At 39.5% G+C, this 18,665-nt stretch overlaps 1 protein-coding gene across 2 annotated transcripts in view; it reads left to right on the top strand.

The window, feature by feature from the left end:
• The window catches only part of plxna1a (plexin A1a), a 180,537-nt gene that overhangs the window by 151,846 nt on the left and 10,026 nt on the right, over positions 1-18,665 (top strand). Inside the window, exons 19-27 of one of the 2 annotated variants that reach the window (XM_056732783.1) lie at positions 1,178-1,321; positions 3,200-3,434; positions 6,036-6,178; positions 8,230-8,486; positions 10,728-10,794; positions 14,753-14,899; positions 16,039-16,198; positions 16,858-16,961; positions 18,404-18,500. In XM_056732783.1, coding sequence (XP_056588761.1) covers positions 1,178-1,321; positions 3,200-3,434; positions 6,036-6,178; positions 8,230-8,486; positions 10,728-10,794; positions 14,753-14,899; positions 16,039-16,198; positions 16,858-16,961; positions 18,404-18,500 — 1,354 coding nt within the window. Of the gene's footprint in view, positions 1-1,177; positions 1,322-3,199; positions 3,435-6,035; positions 6,185-8,229; positions 8,487-10,727; positions 10,795-14,752; positions 14,900-16,038; positions 16,199-16,857; positions 16,962-18,403; positions 18,501-18,665 lie in introns of both variants that reach the window. The other variant, XM_056732782.1, reaches the window with a different exon arrangement.

Genomic DNA, 18,665 nt, shown 5'->3' with positions numbered 1-18,665 from the left:
GAGTCTCTCGTGACGGTCAGATCTGTTATGGTAATAATTTCCAGTCCTTTCGTCACCGTAACTGAATAAAAGTCCAAATATAAAAGATGAGAATTTTATTTAGAAGCTGTGAAATATCTAATAACCGATATCTGGTGTAATATCTCGTAATACAATCCTTTCTATGTCACGTTTTTCTCATGACGTCACTACTCTGACAGGTCCGTCCATTGCCCCGCTTGCCCTTCATTGTTTTATTTACAACCTCAGAATGCCGATCACAGACGGCGTCTCTAATAAAAGCCTCTCTTTTCTCCAAACCCACTGAGGTGAGAGTCAAAGCATGTCGAGCGATATTTCTTTGTTAAATGGAAATTTATTAGCGAAACCTTTTTACTTAATGCCCGATCCCCCGCTCGGCTTACTGCGTGGAGAGAAACAACTCGGTGCATTAGCCGAGAGAAGGAAAATACGAAAATGCAATTTGGTGAAATAATCAAGGATATTCTGGAGATGCATCACATTCTCCACGCAATTAATTTCTCGTCTAATTTGATCTGAGGTTGGCGGCGCGGATGAGATGAGAGAGGCAGAGGGAGGCGAATTTGCATTAAAGACCGGCGTGCCGTGACCTCGCTGAACCCCGGGGGGCGGGAATGGGGGGCGGAGTATCGGTGCTTTGCCGCCGTTCGCCAACATTTCTTCTCGTGTCCGCGTGTACGGAGAATATTTCGTCCTTTATTATTTTTGCGCTTATCTGTGTGCGCTGAGATCACACTCATATCTGTTAAAGCCTCTGGGTGTTTTCCTCTCTCAATATCTACATGACCTTTATGTGTCGGAGGTTGTGCGATGCTTACATTTATCTCAAACTGAGGTTGTTATCAGGAAAACTCGTTCCGAGACCTTGAGTGAACATTCTCGGTTTTCAACACATGTGGAAAATCAAAGACGATACGTTTAGACAATTTTGTCAGGTTGGGAACATGAATGGTAAGCGTGTTCAGAATAATGGACACCAGCAGGTAAATTTGCGCTAACACAAATCAACTTTGAAGTTAAACATAACGCTGTATTAACAAAGTCTAGATCGACTTGTGAAAGCCCTCACAGCGGAGAAACATTTCTCTTATACAATCTCAGTGGAATGGTATGCTGTCTGTCTCAGATCTGTCTAATGATGTCTTTTATTCTATAGGGTCGCAATTTAATTCCAGCAGCTCCCGGTAACTCCAGGCTCAATTACACAGTGTTTATTGGAGAGACGCTGTGTGTTCTGACTCTGTCTGAGACCCAGTTGCTCTGTGAGTGGCCCAACCTCACCGGCCAACACAAAGTCACGGTACGTACTTCAGTCTCCACTCGTTCACACTGCCATCAGAATACAATTCTGTTTGGTTCTAGTTGGTTGACTCAGTATTTCGTGGACATATTTCAGACAGAAAGTGTCTCCAAAACTGCCATTTTACTGGAAATGAAATGTTTTCAATATTAAAGTTTTAAATAACCATGAGCTCAAAGTAACACGTTCTTATAGTTTTTGTTGGTTAAATATTTGCAAGACCTACAGACAAACATGAAGAATGACCAATAGTAATGATAATGAAGTCCGAAATATCCGTATATTTTTATAAAAACAGGAATCCGAGTTAGGAACAGATTTAGATTTGTCTGAAATAAAGGGATTTATCTTTATTCATGTGTAAACGTCTCGGCATCTCGCGTCACATGAGTGTTGAATAGTGAAAATTTCACATGGCGTGTAGGCAGTTAGCAGACGCTTATTTTTTTTTATCTCTTACTTTTCCAACCAGCGTTTTTCATTTAGTTTTTAATGCAAGAAATTATTTTTCATGATTTTTTTCAATAATTGCTCCAAAAATAGAAATAACATTACATTTACATTTAGGCATTTGGCTGACGCTTTTATCCAAAGCGACTTACATTGCTTTATCCTACACATTTTACATAGGCATTTTCAATCCCCTGGGATCGAACCCACAACCTTGCGTTGTTAACGCAATGCTCTTACCACTGAGCTACAGGAAACATAAATAAGAGAAGCAAGACTTTTCTCCGAGAATCTATCTACGCATTAAACGTTTACATTTTAAGTGTAAACAAAAGAGTTTTTAAAAGCCATATTGTTGTAGCTTAAATCAGAACTGCCGTGTTATTTTACTGTTTAGTTTAGTCCACGAAAGGCCTTTAAAAATGTCGTCCTGGTTCACACCGACCAAATGTCAAGCGATTGGAAATGACAAGTCACCGTCTAAAATGATCTTTACGCTAGCTGAGAGCACTGCTGAGGGAACATGTCATAAAGGACGTTCTGTATCTCGCACATGATGTTTCACTTGGTGTGATGGCTCTGAAAGAGAAATGATTGGAGAACAAAAAATATTTACCACCACTATTCTGAATTCCCATTATTTGTGTGCGAAGCTGCAAGTGTCACGTCGGATTCACAGGAATTGTCAGAAAGCTGTTTGTACAGCTGTACTTTAAAAGATGACTCTTCAGAAATAGACGTGTCTTTGTGTGTTTCCCTCCTTATGTGGTACTTTGAGGGACTGTGAGGCGAAGCCTCTTCTCCCCTCGACAGTGACCTACTTATGGGATGCCTCAATAGGCACTTGGTGCATTGGCTGATGTCACATGTGTGCATGTTTCTCTGTTTGTGAGAATCAGTCTGTGCGTGTGTGTGTGTGACTGCTCCAGCACACAGCTGTGTGTTGACTGCTGTGACCCCAGTTAGTGAGAATCTCTCTAGGAGATTTTGTATGGCTTGGATCTTTGACCCCTTCTCCTCCCATGAGCCCCTGTAGTTTAGCAGACAGCACATGATGTCTGTGGCGATGTGTATATACAGAATGACATCATTGGTGCACTTGAATTCTCTACGTTGACGCATTAAAACATGCCACAGTTACACTATCAAAAAAATAATACTAAGATTGTATTTTAGTCTGAGTCGGCGTAAACAATTTTACAATTCATGGTTAAATGTTCTATTTACGAAATACAAGCCTTTACAAAGCTCGACATGATCCAGTAATAACAGAACATTTCTAGCTAAATGGGTTTTCAATCTCCTTGCCCGTCTCGCAAATGTGATGGGCTCATAAAGTTTTAATTACGGCTTCATGTAGAACCGTCTCGACTCCAATGATATTTCACGTAGAAAAATAGCACAATCTTCGTATTGCTTCTGTTACAGATCCGAGCAGGAGGGTTCGAGTACTCCCCCGGTAACCTGCAGATCTACTCCGACAGTCTTCTCACCCTCCCTGCTATCATTGGGATCGGTGGAGGCGGAGGTCTTCTCCTGCTGATCATCATCGCCGTGCTCATCGCTTACAAGCGCAAGTCCCGCGACGCCGACCGCACCCTCAAGCGACTTCAGATGCAGATGGATAACTTGGAGTCGAGAGTCGCTCTTGAGTGTAAAGAAGGTGAGTCGGATTTGAATTATTCACAAGTCATAAGAGATCATGTTAATTTTCTTTATTAGTTAAATTATCGTCTTCCTTTCTCATGTCGCCATGGTGACACCATTATGGTTGTTAACATGTCTCTGTAACGTTTTGGTGTTAGCGGACTGCGGTGTTGTGGTTTGAAATGCAGTCGCCGAATGCCATAATGGTTCCCAATTCCACGAGAAAGGCGCTGGATCTAATTGGCCATTATTTTAGTACTGTCGGACCTCATGGTCAAGACCCTGTCAGGTGGATGAGAAAGCCCACCACGGCTAGATAGCTAACAAACAGCGTTCGCCAAACCCAAAAGGGGGAAATGGTTGAATGGCAGACAGCAAATGATGAAAGAAATTTGTTTCTTGCCAAATGGGTGAAGGAGCTGGAGGGCATTGATTAGCTGTCACGCTCTCTGTCCTGATTCGTCGTGATTGGCTGGTTGCCTTCATTAGAGGAGAACATGAACGGGTTGTTATCGCGCTGGCGCTCAATCTGCGCATCAATATTTTATTTGGATGGTATACGCTGACATTATTTAAAAGCTCTGGAAAATATTTATGACCTTAGCTTGTTTTCAGGTTTAGATTTGTTTTGTAATGACCGCGAGCTCTCAAACTCTCGTTCTAATGCAAGCATGTAGGTCAACAGGGTTAAAAAATTGGCCACTATACTTGCGGAAAATGTCTGAGTTTCTGGCCATAATCTACTTCAGAAACGAAATGCAATGCCTTTTAGAACCATTAAGATTGTACATTTTGTGGCAGTTAAAGGGGTGTTTCTACCCCCCCTCAAAAAAACTCATTTTTTCACCCTCATGTTGTTTAAGCCTTGTGTATGACTCTTTCTTATGTGGAACACAAAAGTATGGAATAAAATAATATAATTAAAAATAAAAATAAAAAAATACATTTGCAATAAAATCTATAAATAAATAAATACATTTAATTAAAATACATTTTATACTTTATTTATACTTTTTTAAAATGATTTATTATTGCATTTTCCCCACATTTATTTACATATTATTTCTTTGCTCTTATTTATTGTTGTATTTTTTTTATTTACATTTTTGGCAGAATTGGAATGTTTCTGTGGTTTCGTGTGCATGTAATGGAAGTCTCTGGGGGGTATTGTTGGGTAACAAAATTCGTCCAAATATATTTTTCTGCAGAAGAGAGCCATACAGGTTAGGAATAAAACGAGCAAGCAAATGAAATGATCTTTGTCCCTTTAAGCATATTTTAAACCTCCTGTTCTCATTATTTTAATACAAAAAAAGTATAGATATGATGAGAATTTAAAAATGTCTGGGAAAAAGTGTAGTCTATATTTTCTTAATGCAAAAGTAGAGTTTCATATTTTTGTTGTTTAGTTTACAGAGGGAAATTGTAGTTTGACATACAGTACTTAATGAGATTTATTGTATCCAAAAACATCAATCACTTCAGATTTAGTCCGGCCATATAGCATAGTGTGGAATAAGTTGTGATGCCGTCCTTGTGCAGAGACTTGCTGAGGCGTGATGAAGCCCATCAGAGAAAGCAGCAATACAAACAAACAAAGCACAGCTAATGGATAATTAGTGAGCAATCCAGCGCCGGTTTAGATACTGGCAACGCTCAGTGGGGATATCGGCTTATGTTTTACATTAGCCCAGAAACGTTAGCACAGACGTGTGTGGACATCACGATAATTGAAATAGTTTTGAGTGCTTTTGCCACGAAAGGAACCGATTCAGAAAGGAACGCATTATCAGAAAAACGCAGAACTTTTGACAAACAACTTCAGCACTAAAGGAAATGTTTTGCTAACTGACCTTGCCAACATTCCCACTTCCACAGAGGCATGTGTTTGGACCGCTCTAACAGCGGGGCTTTGAAAACGGCAAGTTTAAGCTGTCTGCGATGCCCCCACGCGCTCCGAGACACGGCTCTCCGAGTAATGAAGCGAAATTGAATTACAAGGACATCCCTCACGTTGGAAATCTTTGTTGGGCCTTTCAAGTGCACTTTGACGAGGAAGAAACATCAAATTAAAAGCTCTTTAGGCCTGTCACTTTTTTCTAAGGAGACTGAAAATCCCATCGGGCAGTTCATGTTGAATAATATTTGTGTAGTGTTTTTAAGATGAAAAGGCCTCACTTAGAGCCGAAGCGTCACTATTCGCATCCCAGCGGACATCAGCGAGGAACAACAGCTGGAGGAAATTATGCATGAAAAGCTCTGTTACTTTATTAATTACCCACTCATGCAATTAATTGACTTTCTTTTCCCGTGAACTTTGCGTTTCTTACGTCTCACGCTTTTTTCAAATGGCAAAACCAAATTACTCGTAAACCGAGTAAACACACAGATTGACAGACGTACTATTGCTTCTGTTTACCCAACAAGCGCCCGGTTTTGTGCGACGCACCTGGTGACCGAGTTTCCCAATCAAGTGCTTTGTATTTAATACGGCTTTTAGCAAATCAAACTCTTATTTTTCATCTCCAAATGACTTGACCATTAGTCATGCACAAACAGTAGGTCTGCTTTTCCTATTTGTTTGTTGACTATTTGTTTGCTTGTTTGTTTGTCAAAGCATTCGCTGAGCTCCAAACTGACATTCACGAACTGACCCAGGAGCTGGACGGAGCCGGTATTCCATTCCTGGACTACAGGACGTACGCCATGAGAGTACTCTTCCCCGGCATTGAGGACCATCCGGTGCTTAAGGAGATGGAGGTACGGGTCAGTACATCCTCGTCACCATGGTAACCGTAGAACAGAGCTAACAATATAATCATAAATGAGTAGACCAATACTAACACTGGAGACATGGTTTCATCAGATACTTATTTATGTCATATTTGTGACATAACGTTAAGATCTAGTTAATAAATTTGGTTGCATTTTGTTACAAATGTATCGCTTGTTGATCAATTAGATTGGCGACTCCTATGATTGGTCGGATGAAAAGTATGTTTAATTCTACAGTCTAGTTTACTCGAGGGTTCTGTAGAGACACCTTGTACCTTAAAGCTACATGCTAATGACTAGCATGTTACAGCGGGCACGAAACGCCATCACCGGCCATCGCAATTAAATACTCCATTACTCCAACATGCTACGTCCACAAGCATGTGTACACCGGGTCAAGCCGTCAGCTTGCGGTGGGATCACGTATTTATTATTTCTTCTGGGGTTTGTTTTCACTGTATTTGCCCCCGAGTCCCCGGCGTAATCAAATGCCTATACGAGCGGCTCAGGCCCTTATTGCTCTGTGTAGCTTCTCGCCCCAAAGCAACCTACAGTAGAATTGGCCTTCCCGAGAGGCTGCAAATTTCATTCGGCTCAGCACAGAAGAATTGAGCCACTTTATTAGTCTGTGTTGTCGGAAAAGGCCTTTGTCAGGTTACACGCTACATAAGACGCTGTAGGGGACAATAACAGATGCTGCTTTGATGGTGGAGAACCGCTTTCTGCCTTTGATGTCTGATTCCAGTGTTCTTGTTCAGAAATTGCGCTCGTTCATTGTTGTTCGGGTATTGTTTTCTGTAATTTCTTCAGATTAGTACAGCGTGTCCTGACCTGGCACGATACAAGGTTCCAGTGGCAAGTCATTTGCCGGTGCTAAAAGTGAAAATGCTGTGCGAGGCAACATTATGTCAGCCAATCAGAACATATTTAATGTCTTTATGTTGTTTTGCACTAATGAGATTGGATCTACCCGGCAGGCCTGTGTCAAACTGAGTAGCCCCGCATAGCGAAATCTCACTGGTCCACAATCAAATCGTGTTGCTTTTATTATGGCAGTGTAAATGTGAGAGAGAAAGAGAGAGAGAAAGAGAGAGAAAGAGATTGAGATGAAAGGTGACACTATGCCACCCTGTGGATCATTGGAGGACAGATCGCTGTGTTTCACCCCTGGACACTGAGGTCACGTCCACGTCCTGCCGCTCTTCCTCTCCATCTATCTTTTTGAGATGTATTGGATTCTTTTTCTACATTTGAATATTAATAATAATTGTTAATGTTAGTAACGGAAATGATTTATAATAATAATAATAATGGTTATTGTTGTTGTTTTTATTATTATAGCTTATATTTTAAATCAATAATAAAAATATTTTATATATATTTGTACTGGGGGGGAAACGCAATACTACTATCACAGATATAATTTACCCCCAATAATAATTTATTTGTGATATTTATTAATCAAAAATGTATTTACCATTTGTGCTTAAATTTATATTTTTACATTCATTATTTTTTATTTTTAAGTATTTTTGTTTTGTTTCTGTTTTCTATCTATTTAATGTATTCTTGTAAAAACAATAATATATATTTTTAAATAATGACTCTTTAAATTAAGGTCTATCTCTCTCTCCTTTTTTCTCCATGTTTCTCTTTCAGTTTCTCTCTCTTTCCTCGCTTCTGCATTTTCTTCATTGATTTTCGTTCATTCATTCATTTTTTTATAAATTTTTGGAGCTGCTTTCATCTTAAATTCTTCTTTTTGTCAATCAATAGACATACTTCAAACAATCATTCGTACTTCTGCCTCAGCACTGTTTGTTTTACTGAAGTGCTTCTACTTTGATGAGTTAAAGGTCGTTGAACCTGACAGTTTCAGCCATTAAAGGCAATAGATAGACAACAGGATAATCATACCGTCTGAAATTACAGACAGCTTTTCTAGACTCATTGTGCATCTGTTCATCAAATATTGAATCACAGAGCTCTCATTTAGTCTCCGTGTAATGAGTGGTTTTCGTGTGTTTGTCCCTCAGGTTCAGGCTAATGTCGAGAAGGCCTTAACTCTTTTCGGTCAGCTCCTCACCAAGAAGCACTTCCTGTTGACATTTATCCGCACACTCGAAGCCCAGCGTTCCTTCTCCATGCGTGACCGTGGCAACGTGGCGTCGCTCATCATGACGGCACTACAGGGAGAGATGGAGTACGCTACGGGAGTCCTCAAGCAGCTGCTCTCTGACCTAATCGACAAAAACCTAGAGAGCAAGAACCATCCCAAGCTACTGCTCAGGAGGTGAGAGAGAACACACTCGCAAACTCTCACGCGTACACTCGCACCACCATTTTTATTTGATAGTGCCATACTCCAGTGACTCGGTCACACTACTTACAGCTTAAGTGAACGCCTGAACACACACACACCAGGATCCATATACTGACAGACTCACACATTGACACACATCAACTGGTGACCAGAATATCATATAGACCTTAAGGATGGTCTCTTTTGACTTTGTGTTGCCTAGCAACCACCGATAACACCCTAGAAATTGCACACCTGTGCATTGTAAACAACTCAGAGTTCATTAGCAACCACAGATGATGTGGTGTGATGCCCTGGCAACCACTGGTGATGCGGTGAGGGGTTTTGGAGAGACAAGCACCACTCCTCTTCACAACAGAGTGAAGTCTGTTGTTATGCAGGGGTTAGCTGTTAAAAACCGATTGTTTAATATTAGAACTCTTAAAGGTACAGTAGAGGAAACAGTCACGACAAAAACAGTTCTTTTTGGTGGATTTTATTTTTTAAATAAATACCCGCTGCATTGCGAAATATGGCCTTGGTTTTGGAAAAGTATGGATTATTATTTGATTGTTTTCCAGGTCTGGATTAGTATGGAAAAAAGAAGATGGAGTATGGAGAAAATTACGAACGAACAGACTATTGCCCTATTTGGTTTTCGAAAATATAAAAATAAGAATTTCTCATAATAATTTTATTTTTACGAAGTTTGGAGCATGTTTCGAGCGCTGCCCAAAGATTGTATTTCAATCTGGTAATATTTGTACAAAAATATCAATAGACCATGTTTACTCATCACTGATAAACAAGACAGACATGGTTTTAGCCAGAGCCATTGAGAAAGAGAAAGTCGCGTCAACTCCATTGAGTCCAATGGAACAGTTTCCTGTGGAACAGAGGTGAACTTCTAACCCATTTAAAGGCAAAAGCCATTTCATGAATAAAAAATGTAAAGAAATAAAGCATTTAAAGAGAAAATATAATTTCCTGGAACTATCTGAAGACTCCATGAATCACGTGAAGCTCCAGCGTCTTGGACTTCTGTTGGCAGAACTCTCTCTCTCAATGACTCTGGTTTTAGCTATCGTTATCTAATTTTCTTCTCCAATTGTTCTCAAATGCACATATGTGTGGAAAGACGGACTACTTGTCACATAAATGCTACATTTACAATGCTTATTATTAAATGCTAAACTTACATCACATCACAGCAGTTTGAAGTAATCGCTCTCCTCAGTAATATATGCCATTACTATTTTCTTACATTCCTCTGTGTCCTGATATAGATAAAAATAAAACCAATTTAGACCCAAACAGTTTCAATAAATGAAAGTAAAACGTAGCTCAAGAAAATCTTTTTTGGAACTCGGTTTATCTAAAATCCTGCGTACATTCTGGATTGAACGTCGTCAAATTTTGAAAGAAGCCAAGTTAATGGACTTTAGTTCTTTTCTGATGTTCGTTAATGAATTATATTTGTCCAATCCTTCAGTTGCTGTGGGTTAAAGGTTTACAGTTATTTAATTTGACAAATGATTAACATTGCACTAAATTCTGAAATGTATGGAATTTCGTGTAGGAACTCTGGTAAAAATACAACCTCAGCATTTTCTCCCTACAGCTCAAAAGTTTGCGAGTCAGTATCCTCCATTTCACCCTACCCTCAACCCCAAACTACTGCACTTTTCAGAGCTCGCAAATGAGCTACTGGGGACACGTCCACTTCTGACTAAACACCTCTTCGTTCACCTTATTTCTCCTCTGCCGTTTTATTAATGAGTGTATCATTTAATAATAGGATCTTATGTAAGGAAGTGATGGGGAGCGGGTCTACAGTATGTGAATGCATTAATAAAAAAATCTGTTGATGTTAAGTTAAGTTTGTGGAGCCGCAGTTAGCAGGCAATGCTAGCAGCCTCTCGCATTCGTCAGCTATACAGTAGATGAATAAGGAGCATTGAAGTGCATTCATTACAGATGCTTTAATTACTTCTGTTCTAAGCGAGCTTTTGGGAGGTCTACGGCTAGCGACAGGTTGCCCATTATTGGAAGACATCGCCCAATTACTGTTATTGTCCGGTACTAATGAAGATGGGTGGTTTGTTGGGAAAAAAGTGTGGGTTGTTTGTAGAGTTTTCTTTAAGTGCAAAACTTCATTTACTTTTGGATGTTATGAATGATCTTAACCATCACATGTGCTTTTGTCTCTTTTTCTTACTCGCTTTCTTTTAGGACCGAGTCTGTTGCGGAAAAGATGCTGACGAACTGGTTCACCTTTCTCCTGTACAAGTTCTTAAAAGTAAGTGTTCACATTATGCAGTGTTTTTGAACCATTGAATTGAGAGTGCCGAAGAAATAATATTGTCCTTGATTTGTGAGTTTGCTGTCTGAATGAAATGTGATGAGATGTTTAGTTTAGAAAGCGTACAATACAAACACGGCGTATATAGAGAAGACATCTTTCTGTGACCGCACCTCACACACTCCATTCTACAAACATTGATCAACCAAAGAGCTCTTTTACAAAGTCCAACATGATGAGATTGAAGCTGTCCGGTGAGGTCAGAGGACATCCTCTGCATCTGAGCCCAGATGGGTTCTATCTCTCATTCTGTCTCCCTTTTGTCTCGTGCGCTTTTCTCTTCTCCTTCATCCTGTTTTACTCTCCGCGACGGCACTCACGGATCGTGATTGAGCAGCAGGACGTCACCGCCGCTCTTCCTCTGTCTCGCTCTTGCATTAGAAGCACTCTGGTTTTATTAGTTCAATCACGCAGGGCTCAGCGTGCAGCCAAAGAATTTTAATCAACGGGAAACAGGAGTCCAGAACATCGTCACGTCATAGAGAATCACAACAGAGTTAGAGAATTAAAACCTGAAAGGAAAACAGGATGTATTTATGAGTATGTCATTCAGAAATGACAAAGACATAATGTAAATAAACAAAATGTAACTAGAGGAGAAATCAGAATGCAGCCTTTAAAAGGAGATGTTGGTATTGTCTGGTGCACGTGTCACATATGGTCAAGTCACTTTTGTAGATTAAAAGAGATTAAAATATATATATAATTTGCTCACACATCCCACACTGAAACAAATTCGTTGCTACTATTAAGAGCGCTCAACTTTGGCTTCTTGATTCAAGAATTTGTAGACATTTTTACTGGAAAACAATAAAAAAACTTTGCAGTGAAATTGAGTTGATATACCCTTAAGAAATAAGTAAAAAATGCTTAATTTATTTTGATGTGTTAAAGGTGGAGTGGTTGATTTAGAAAGGTGCTAACTTTAGCCTGCTAGCATTGAAATTATAATCCCACCCTCTATGCGATTTGCCGTCCAGAGCCACGCCTCCTCCAAACACATGAATGTATTTAGTAAATTCACGTAACGGATTACAAACTAAATCCATTACATTCTTCTCGAAGCATGTACATACCCGTCCAAAAGAAAAAGAGCAACCATGGTATCGTCTTTCAGGCCCGTTGCCTGCCGGAGCTGTCTCCATCGTGTAAAAGCTGGAACGATGTTAATTTGAGTTTGACCTCATGTATGATCCAGACAAAGAATTTATTATGAAGGTGTCTATGACTTCAAGAATGATTTTATAATAAAATGATATCATGTTATAGGTTATGGTACTCAAAATGGTGAATCTCTAAAAAGCACATGTGTCCGTCATTAAAGCAAGCAAAATGACTCCCTTGACTCCAATGTCTTTGTTCTGTTGAACACAGATGAAGGAAAGCAAACAGTTCTGGGGCACTATTGACTGACATTGTCTTTTTTCCTACTATTGTAGTCAATGGTGGGCCAAAAATTTTTTTATACAGATTTGGAACAACTCGAGGATGAGTAAATGATGATTTTTTTGGGGGGGTGTAAATAATCCCTTTAATGGATGCTTGTTTCACCATTCTGAGAACCATAAAACAAAATAACATGACAGCATTTTAATATTAAAATTGTTTTGCGTTCAACTAAAGAAAAAGGATCTAAATCTAGGATGAAGCAAGGGCGAGTAAATTATTTTCACTTTGGACAAACTTTTCCTTTGATAGAATTTTCATTTTCATGCTAACTTTATCTTTCAAAGCAATTATTTTATTTCAATTAAGAGCTACATAAATATTCTGTCTGCGCTTTAGTATTTCACTGAAGAAATAAAGTCGGCATAAGATGAATAAAAAACACATTTTTTTTCGTTTCTTTCTTCCGAACTTTCCCTTAAAACCAAAATGGCCCATTTAGACTGCTCGTTTAAAGTCCCCGTCAAGCTTTGAGCGTTTACAGGCTCGTCTTTGGCTCGTCTTGTAGCTGACAGAAGTTCAGAACCCGAAAATTTGCCATCAGTAATTGGCATCAGGAGAGGCAGGACTGTTTTAACAGAGACTGTGGCTCGAGTTAGCAGAACTGAAAAACTCTCCTCGCCAACACGCTTATAAAGACCAGACTCAGACAGCACGGTTAAAGCAAACTGACACCAATCCAAACCTTCTCAAAAATATTTATCAGCATTCCGACCACAGTTGTTCTTTTTCAAGCAGGTTTGCTCGAGGCTGCGGTGTGGAATAATTGTTGGGTATCTGTATATTTCAACAGGATATTTTTCCTTGGCCGTTCATTAGCCAATGGGTGGGTGAGGTCTGGCCGCGTGGTCTGGTCTCGCGCTCCGTTTCTATCCGTCTCTTTCTTTAATGAAGCCGGAGCGTGGGATGAGGTCTGGTCTCCGAGCGGGGGTTTCTGAGAGTGATGTATTCGCGCTTGCTCTCTCTAGTTAGCAGCTGTCGGCTTAATTAGCGCAGATGCTAACGAGACGTTAACGGCATATGGTGGGAGGGTAGGTGGAGTAAAACAGGATGAAGAGATGGAGAAGACCGGAGGAAACTGTTTTCAGCGGGTATGTGCGAGGCGGACGGCAGCTTTTCTACTCGTCCGTCGTAATCACAGCGGAGGTTGAAATGTTCTGCGTTTGACATCTCATCAGGAAATTTACAGGTTTTGATTGTGGGTTGAATATCAACCTTCCAGAAACTAAAATAACATGTGCCTACATGCTAGAGGAATCTCACACAATGCATTGTTAGTTGGGTTTATAGGAAATCTGCTTTGTGAAGGTGCCACACATGGCATTAATACACACTACAGTCTTAAAAAATAAACACAATGAGACAATACCACAACATGTCAAGAGGGGAAAATAAACATGGGTCCTGATAGAAATCACAAGACACTCAAACTGTGTAAATGAATTCCTTAAAGGAATAGTTCACCCACAAATGAAAATGTTGTCATCATTAATTCAAGTCCTCTTTCTTCTGTGTAACACAAATTAAGAAATTTTGAGAAATGTCTCAATGGTTTTGTGTTATACAATCGAAGTCTATTGGGGCCATTGCTGTTTGGTGGTCAACATTTTTCAAAATATCTTCTTTTGGGTTCTGTGGAAGAAACTCATACAGATTTGATAGATAATGAAAGGTGATTTATTTTACACAATTAAAAAAATTGTCACAACTTTGCAAGAGTCTTATTTTGTGTGGGAAAGGTGTTATTTTGTGTGTTTTTAGTATGGTGAAAGACTTTTTGATGTTTGATTGCCTGGCCAGAATAAGAAACATTTTGCCCAAGAAGTCAGACTACAAGAACTAAACGATGTGGCTGATTCATACAAACTTTAACAATCTAAAAAGTTGAAATCCGAAAACTTTTTTGTGATGTTTATGCTAATGTTGAAAACCTGTAGCGCCTATCAATCTCTCGCTCTTCCGTTTCACAAAGGGCTTAAGTGCTTCCTCCCAATCGTTAACCTCCAGCGTCTCTCTCTCTCTCTCTCTCTCACCGGCGTTTAAACTGTTTGTCTTTTTTCGAGAGGGGCTTTTTGAGGGTGTGAGAGGCTAATGGTTGTATTGATTGGCAAGTCCTTGTGATTATTTGAAAGCGCTGCACCATTACAGCTGCTTGTTTTTCACATCTGAAGTGGCAGTTTATCAGTAATCAAGTTTTGCTCAATATACATACCTGAAATGCATTTTATCTCCATGAAAGGAAAGAAGAGCTATTGATTGCTTTGTGTGTTTGCTTGTCTCTCACTTTTTATGAAAAATCACATCATTTATATCTGTGACATGAGCAGGACTAACAGGCTGCGGTCGTGTTTCAATCTCTCTCTCTCTCTCTCTCTCTCTCTCTCTCTCTCTCTCTCTCTTTCTCTCTCTCTCTCTCTCACTCTCTCTCTCTCTCTCTCTCTCTCTCCAGGAGTGTGCAGGTGAGCCTCTCTTCATGCTGTATTGTGCCATGAAACAACAGATGGAAAAAGGCCCTATAGACGCCATCACAGGAGAGGCCCGATACTCCCTCAGCGAAGACAAACTCATCCGACAACAAATCGACTACAAGACGCTGGTCAGTGTGAAGTAGAGTTCGCCTGTGTTCATTTAAAGGGACAGATCCCCCAAAAATGAAAATGCTGTCCTCATTTACTAACCCTTCAGTTTTTCCAAATCTGCATAAATGTCTTTGTTCTGATGAGGAGTAAGACATATATTTGGTAGAATGCTTGTAACTAAACAGTACTTGGGTTAAAAGAAGATATTTTGAAGAATGTAGGAAAGCAAACAGTTCTTGGCCACCATTGACCACCATAGTAGGAAAAATGTCAATGGTAGTCAATGGTGGCCAACGATTGTTTGCTTTCCTTCATTCTTCAAAATATCTTCTTTTGACCCAAGGAATGTTTGGTTACAAGCATCCTTCCAAATATCTTTCTCAGTGCTCATCAGAACAAAGTTGAGGGTGAGTAAAAGAAGTCAAAATTTTAATCTTTGGGGTATCTGTCCCTTTAAGGGTGTTAACTCATTCGCCGCCAGCCTCTTTAAAAAAAAGTTGCCAGCCTGCGCCAGCGTTTTTTAACACTTTCACCCCAATTTAATGGCTCACAGTAAATTTTCTGTAAAGAATATACTGACAAACAATATGTCAAACTAAAGAAACCGTATTCTTCTATTCACTCCTTAGATGTGGGTAGGTTTCTTCAAAAATGCATCATTTTGATTAAACTGCTGAGATAATTAACGTTTTTTGACAAAGATTCCGCCCAGATTCCACTCAGAACAATCATTAAAAAAACGCTAAAACATATACGTTGTAGGTTCTGGGATTCTTTACTTTTTCCCAGTGGTGTGTAATAGCGCCACCTGCTGTACCACATTACAAACACTGATTGCCGTAAAACATTGTCTTTGGCGGGGAACCGTTTTTTTTTTAATGACGAGATAACTCATCAATGGCGGTGAAAGAGTTAATACCAGAACAGGATAATCAGGACTGTGTTCTTACATATTTATAGTTTGACGTGAAATTGATTTGAGTTTATTTGCGTTTGTTATGTGAGAATATCCAAGAGAACTCACTGAACCTAAAAATCAGTTTCAGTTTCATTCTGTAAAAACATTCACCTCAAATTTGTATTGTTATGGTTTATATCAGTGTAATCTATTAAACATGTACTAAATTGTCTTTGTTCTTCTAATGTCTTGTGTCAGACTTTGCACTGTGTGAATCCGGAGAATGAGAACGGCCCGGAGGTGACGGTCAAATGCCTGAACTGTGACACCATCACCCAGGTGAAGGAGAAGCTGCTGGACGCTGTGTATAAAGGAAGTCCATATTCACAGAGACCCAAAGCTGGAGATATGGACCTGGGTAAGATGGATAAATGATGCGTGTTAAGAAAAACTGATTAAAACAAATGCATTAAATAAGAAAGATTTCTGTAATGAAAAAGACTTTGTGTCCATAGCAGATACTTATAGCCGCTGCAGGAAATGTAGAGCTTATCAGATATAAATGCGTGCTGATGTCACCGTCGTGGGCACCAGGGGCACAGACGCCGATCCTATCATCCGATGCGAGATTCTATTACCTAGTGCACTTCCCCATGCGATGGCTATCCGCTTTAAATTGAGCGATGTTATCCGTCGTGTCGTGGAGATCTGCCGTCATCTGTGTCTGTTCTGCTCCGTGGCGGTTGTCTTTCAATGTTTCCAAATGAGAAACTGCGGCTTCCTCCTCCACAACAAACAAACATGACCGTTTCGGGAATAGGCTACGTGTAAACAGCTCCAAAAAGTCATCCTTCTAACCTCGATCGGATCTGGGTTGTTATGTTTCACATCATGTGGGTCAACACTGTTAATAGAACTTTAAAAAGCTGATGTTTGGATGGAGGCGTGCGCAAGGTCATGTGCTTTAAATGAAACGGGAGCTTGTAAAAGAGAAAATCTTTCCACGAGTAGATCTTGTCGTGGGGGGATGTTTGTGTGTGGACGCAGAGTGTTCATGTGGTTTTGTCTGTGTTACAGAGTGGCGGCAGGGGCGTCTGGCTCGGATCATTCTGCAGGATGAAGACGTCACTACTAAGATTGATAATGACTGGAAACGCCTGAACACGCTGGCGCACTATCAGGTACGGTCACTGTCTGCTCCTGAAGCATCACTCAAAGCCCTGGTGTGGTGAATAAGGGTTCATGTGTGTGTTATTTATCTATGAGGTCTGTTATTTTCTCTTGATGCCCAGGACCCCCAAATAGGGGTCGACAGATAATCGAACTGGCCGATTATCGACGTCGGTCATTTTTAAAGCCGATTTGCCGATAAAGTAATAAAATTTTTGAAATGAGCTATTTGGCTCAAACTGCTCGCAACAAGTGTCAGATTGAGTAATTTTCGCAATTTAATATTATTACATATAAATGTTCAGACACAAATGTTATAATGCCCGTTCTGCCGAGTACACACGTAAGCACAGTCGGTTGTCTTCAGTGAGTAAATGTGAACAGCATCTGTAATAAGCTTTACTCCTTTATGTCTTAATGCACATCAACATCTTTTTTTGTGACCAAAATTACTGAAGTATGTAAATCATAAAAAAAAAGATGTGTCTGCGCGCTAAGACTTAGGCAAATAAGACTAATACATGATTCGAAACTGTATTGGTCTACTTACGTTTGTGTGTACTCAATATCTACAAAATATTTTGTTTTTGTTAAGAATGAAAATATACAGGCTGTTCTTTCAGCCGTCTCTCTCTGCATGCATCTTTCTGAAACATGCCATTAAAACAAATTTAAAACTCTGCGAATACTCATCATAGAAACATAGTTTTGAAAAAAGTTTTTGTGAGAGATCTTGTTATTCTTTATTTTGAAAATGTTTTTCAATTTTACACCAGACAAATATATCTGTTATCGTAACTTGACCTGTGATTATCGAAAAATGCATATCGGTCGACCGATCATTTGAGTTCATTTGCAAAAAACGAATAACTACGTATTAAAAAATATATTGTGCATTTCAGTTTATGCCAGTCAAAAATAGTTTTGACAATTTTTGTGTTGCATCCTGTTTTGGAAAGATTGTTGTGTTTTTGTATTATTTGAATATATGCATTTATTCTATAATTATTTATAGATGATTGATTATCTCTTTTTGCCTCATTTTTCAATTATTTTAATTTTTGTTATTAAGTTGAATCCAACGTTAGATTGATTTGTTATTTTTTTATTAATAATGTATTTATTTATGGACTTTCCTTCCAAAGTGCTTAATAATTGTGATCTCATCATTCGGCAAAATAATCGAGCAGCACTATATTAAGGATGGGATCGTTGGACCTGTTTTGGTTTGCCATTGGGCTTATTTTGCCAACCCTGTCTACAATATTTGCCTCGTTTTTTTGCTCCAAATTTTCAGGTTTCTGTTGTTCAGAACAAATATGTAGTTAGGAAACTTTTCTTTGGTTGTATGTAACAGTTATATGTTTTCAATACTAAACTGAAGTGTTGTGTCCGTGATGTCTTGTGTCTTTACTGATTCTAGTCCAGTAATGTTGTCACTTTCCGTCCTCAGGTAACAGATGGGTCTGTCATCGCCCTGGTGCCCAAACAAAACTCTGCATACAACATCTCGAACTCTTCCACCTTCACCAAGTCCCTCAGCAGATACGGTGAGTCTCAGCTCTTCCTGTTTGGAGGCGTCTTCAGACCTCCTAACTGCTCTCCTCCTCTCTTCAGAAAGATTTGTTTGTTTAACCGACTGGAGCTAGTATGGCATTCTCTCGATTTCAAAAAGCCACCAAGCTCGATGTCTTTTGGATATTTTCTTTCTGATG

Source organism: Triplophysa dalaica, chromosome 20, assembly GCF_015846415.1.
Source record: "Triplophysa dalaica isolate WHDGS20190420 chromosome 20, ASM1584641v1, whole genome shotgun sequence".
NCBI lineage: Eukaryota > Metazoa > Chordata > Actinopteri > Cypriniformes > Nemacheilidae > Triplophysa > Triplophysa dalaica.
Note: the sequence above shows the minus strand (reverse complement) of the source record. Positions and strands in the feature narration are given on the sequence as shown.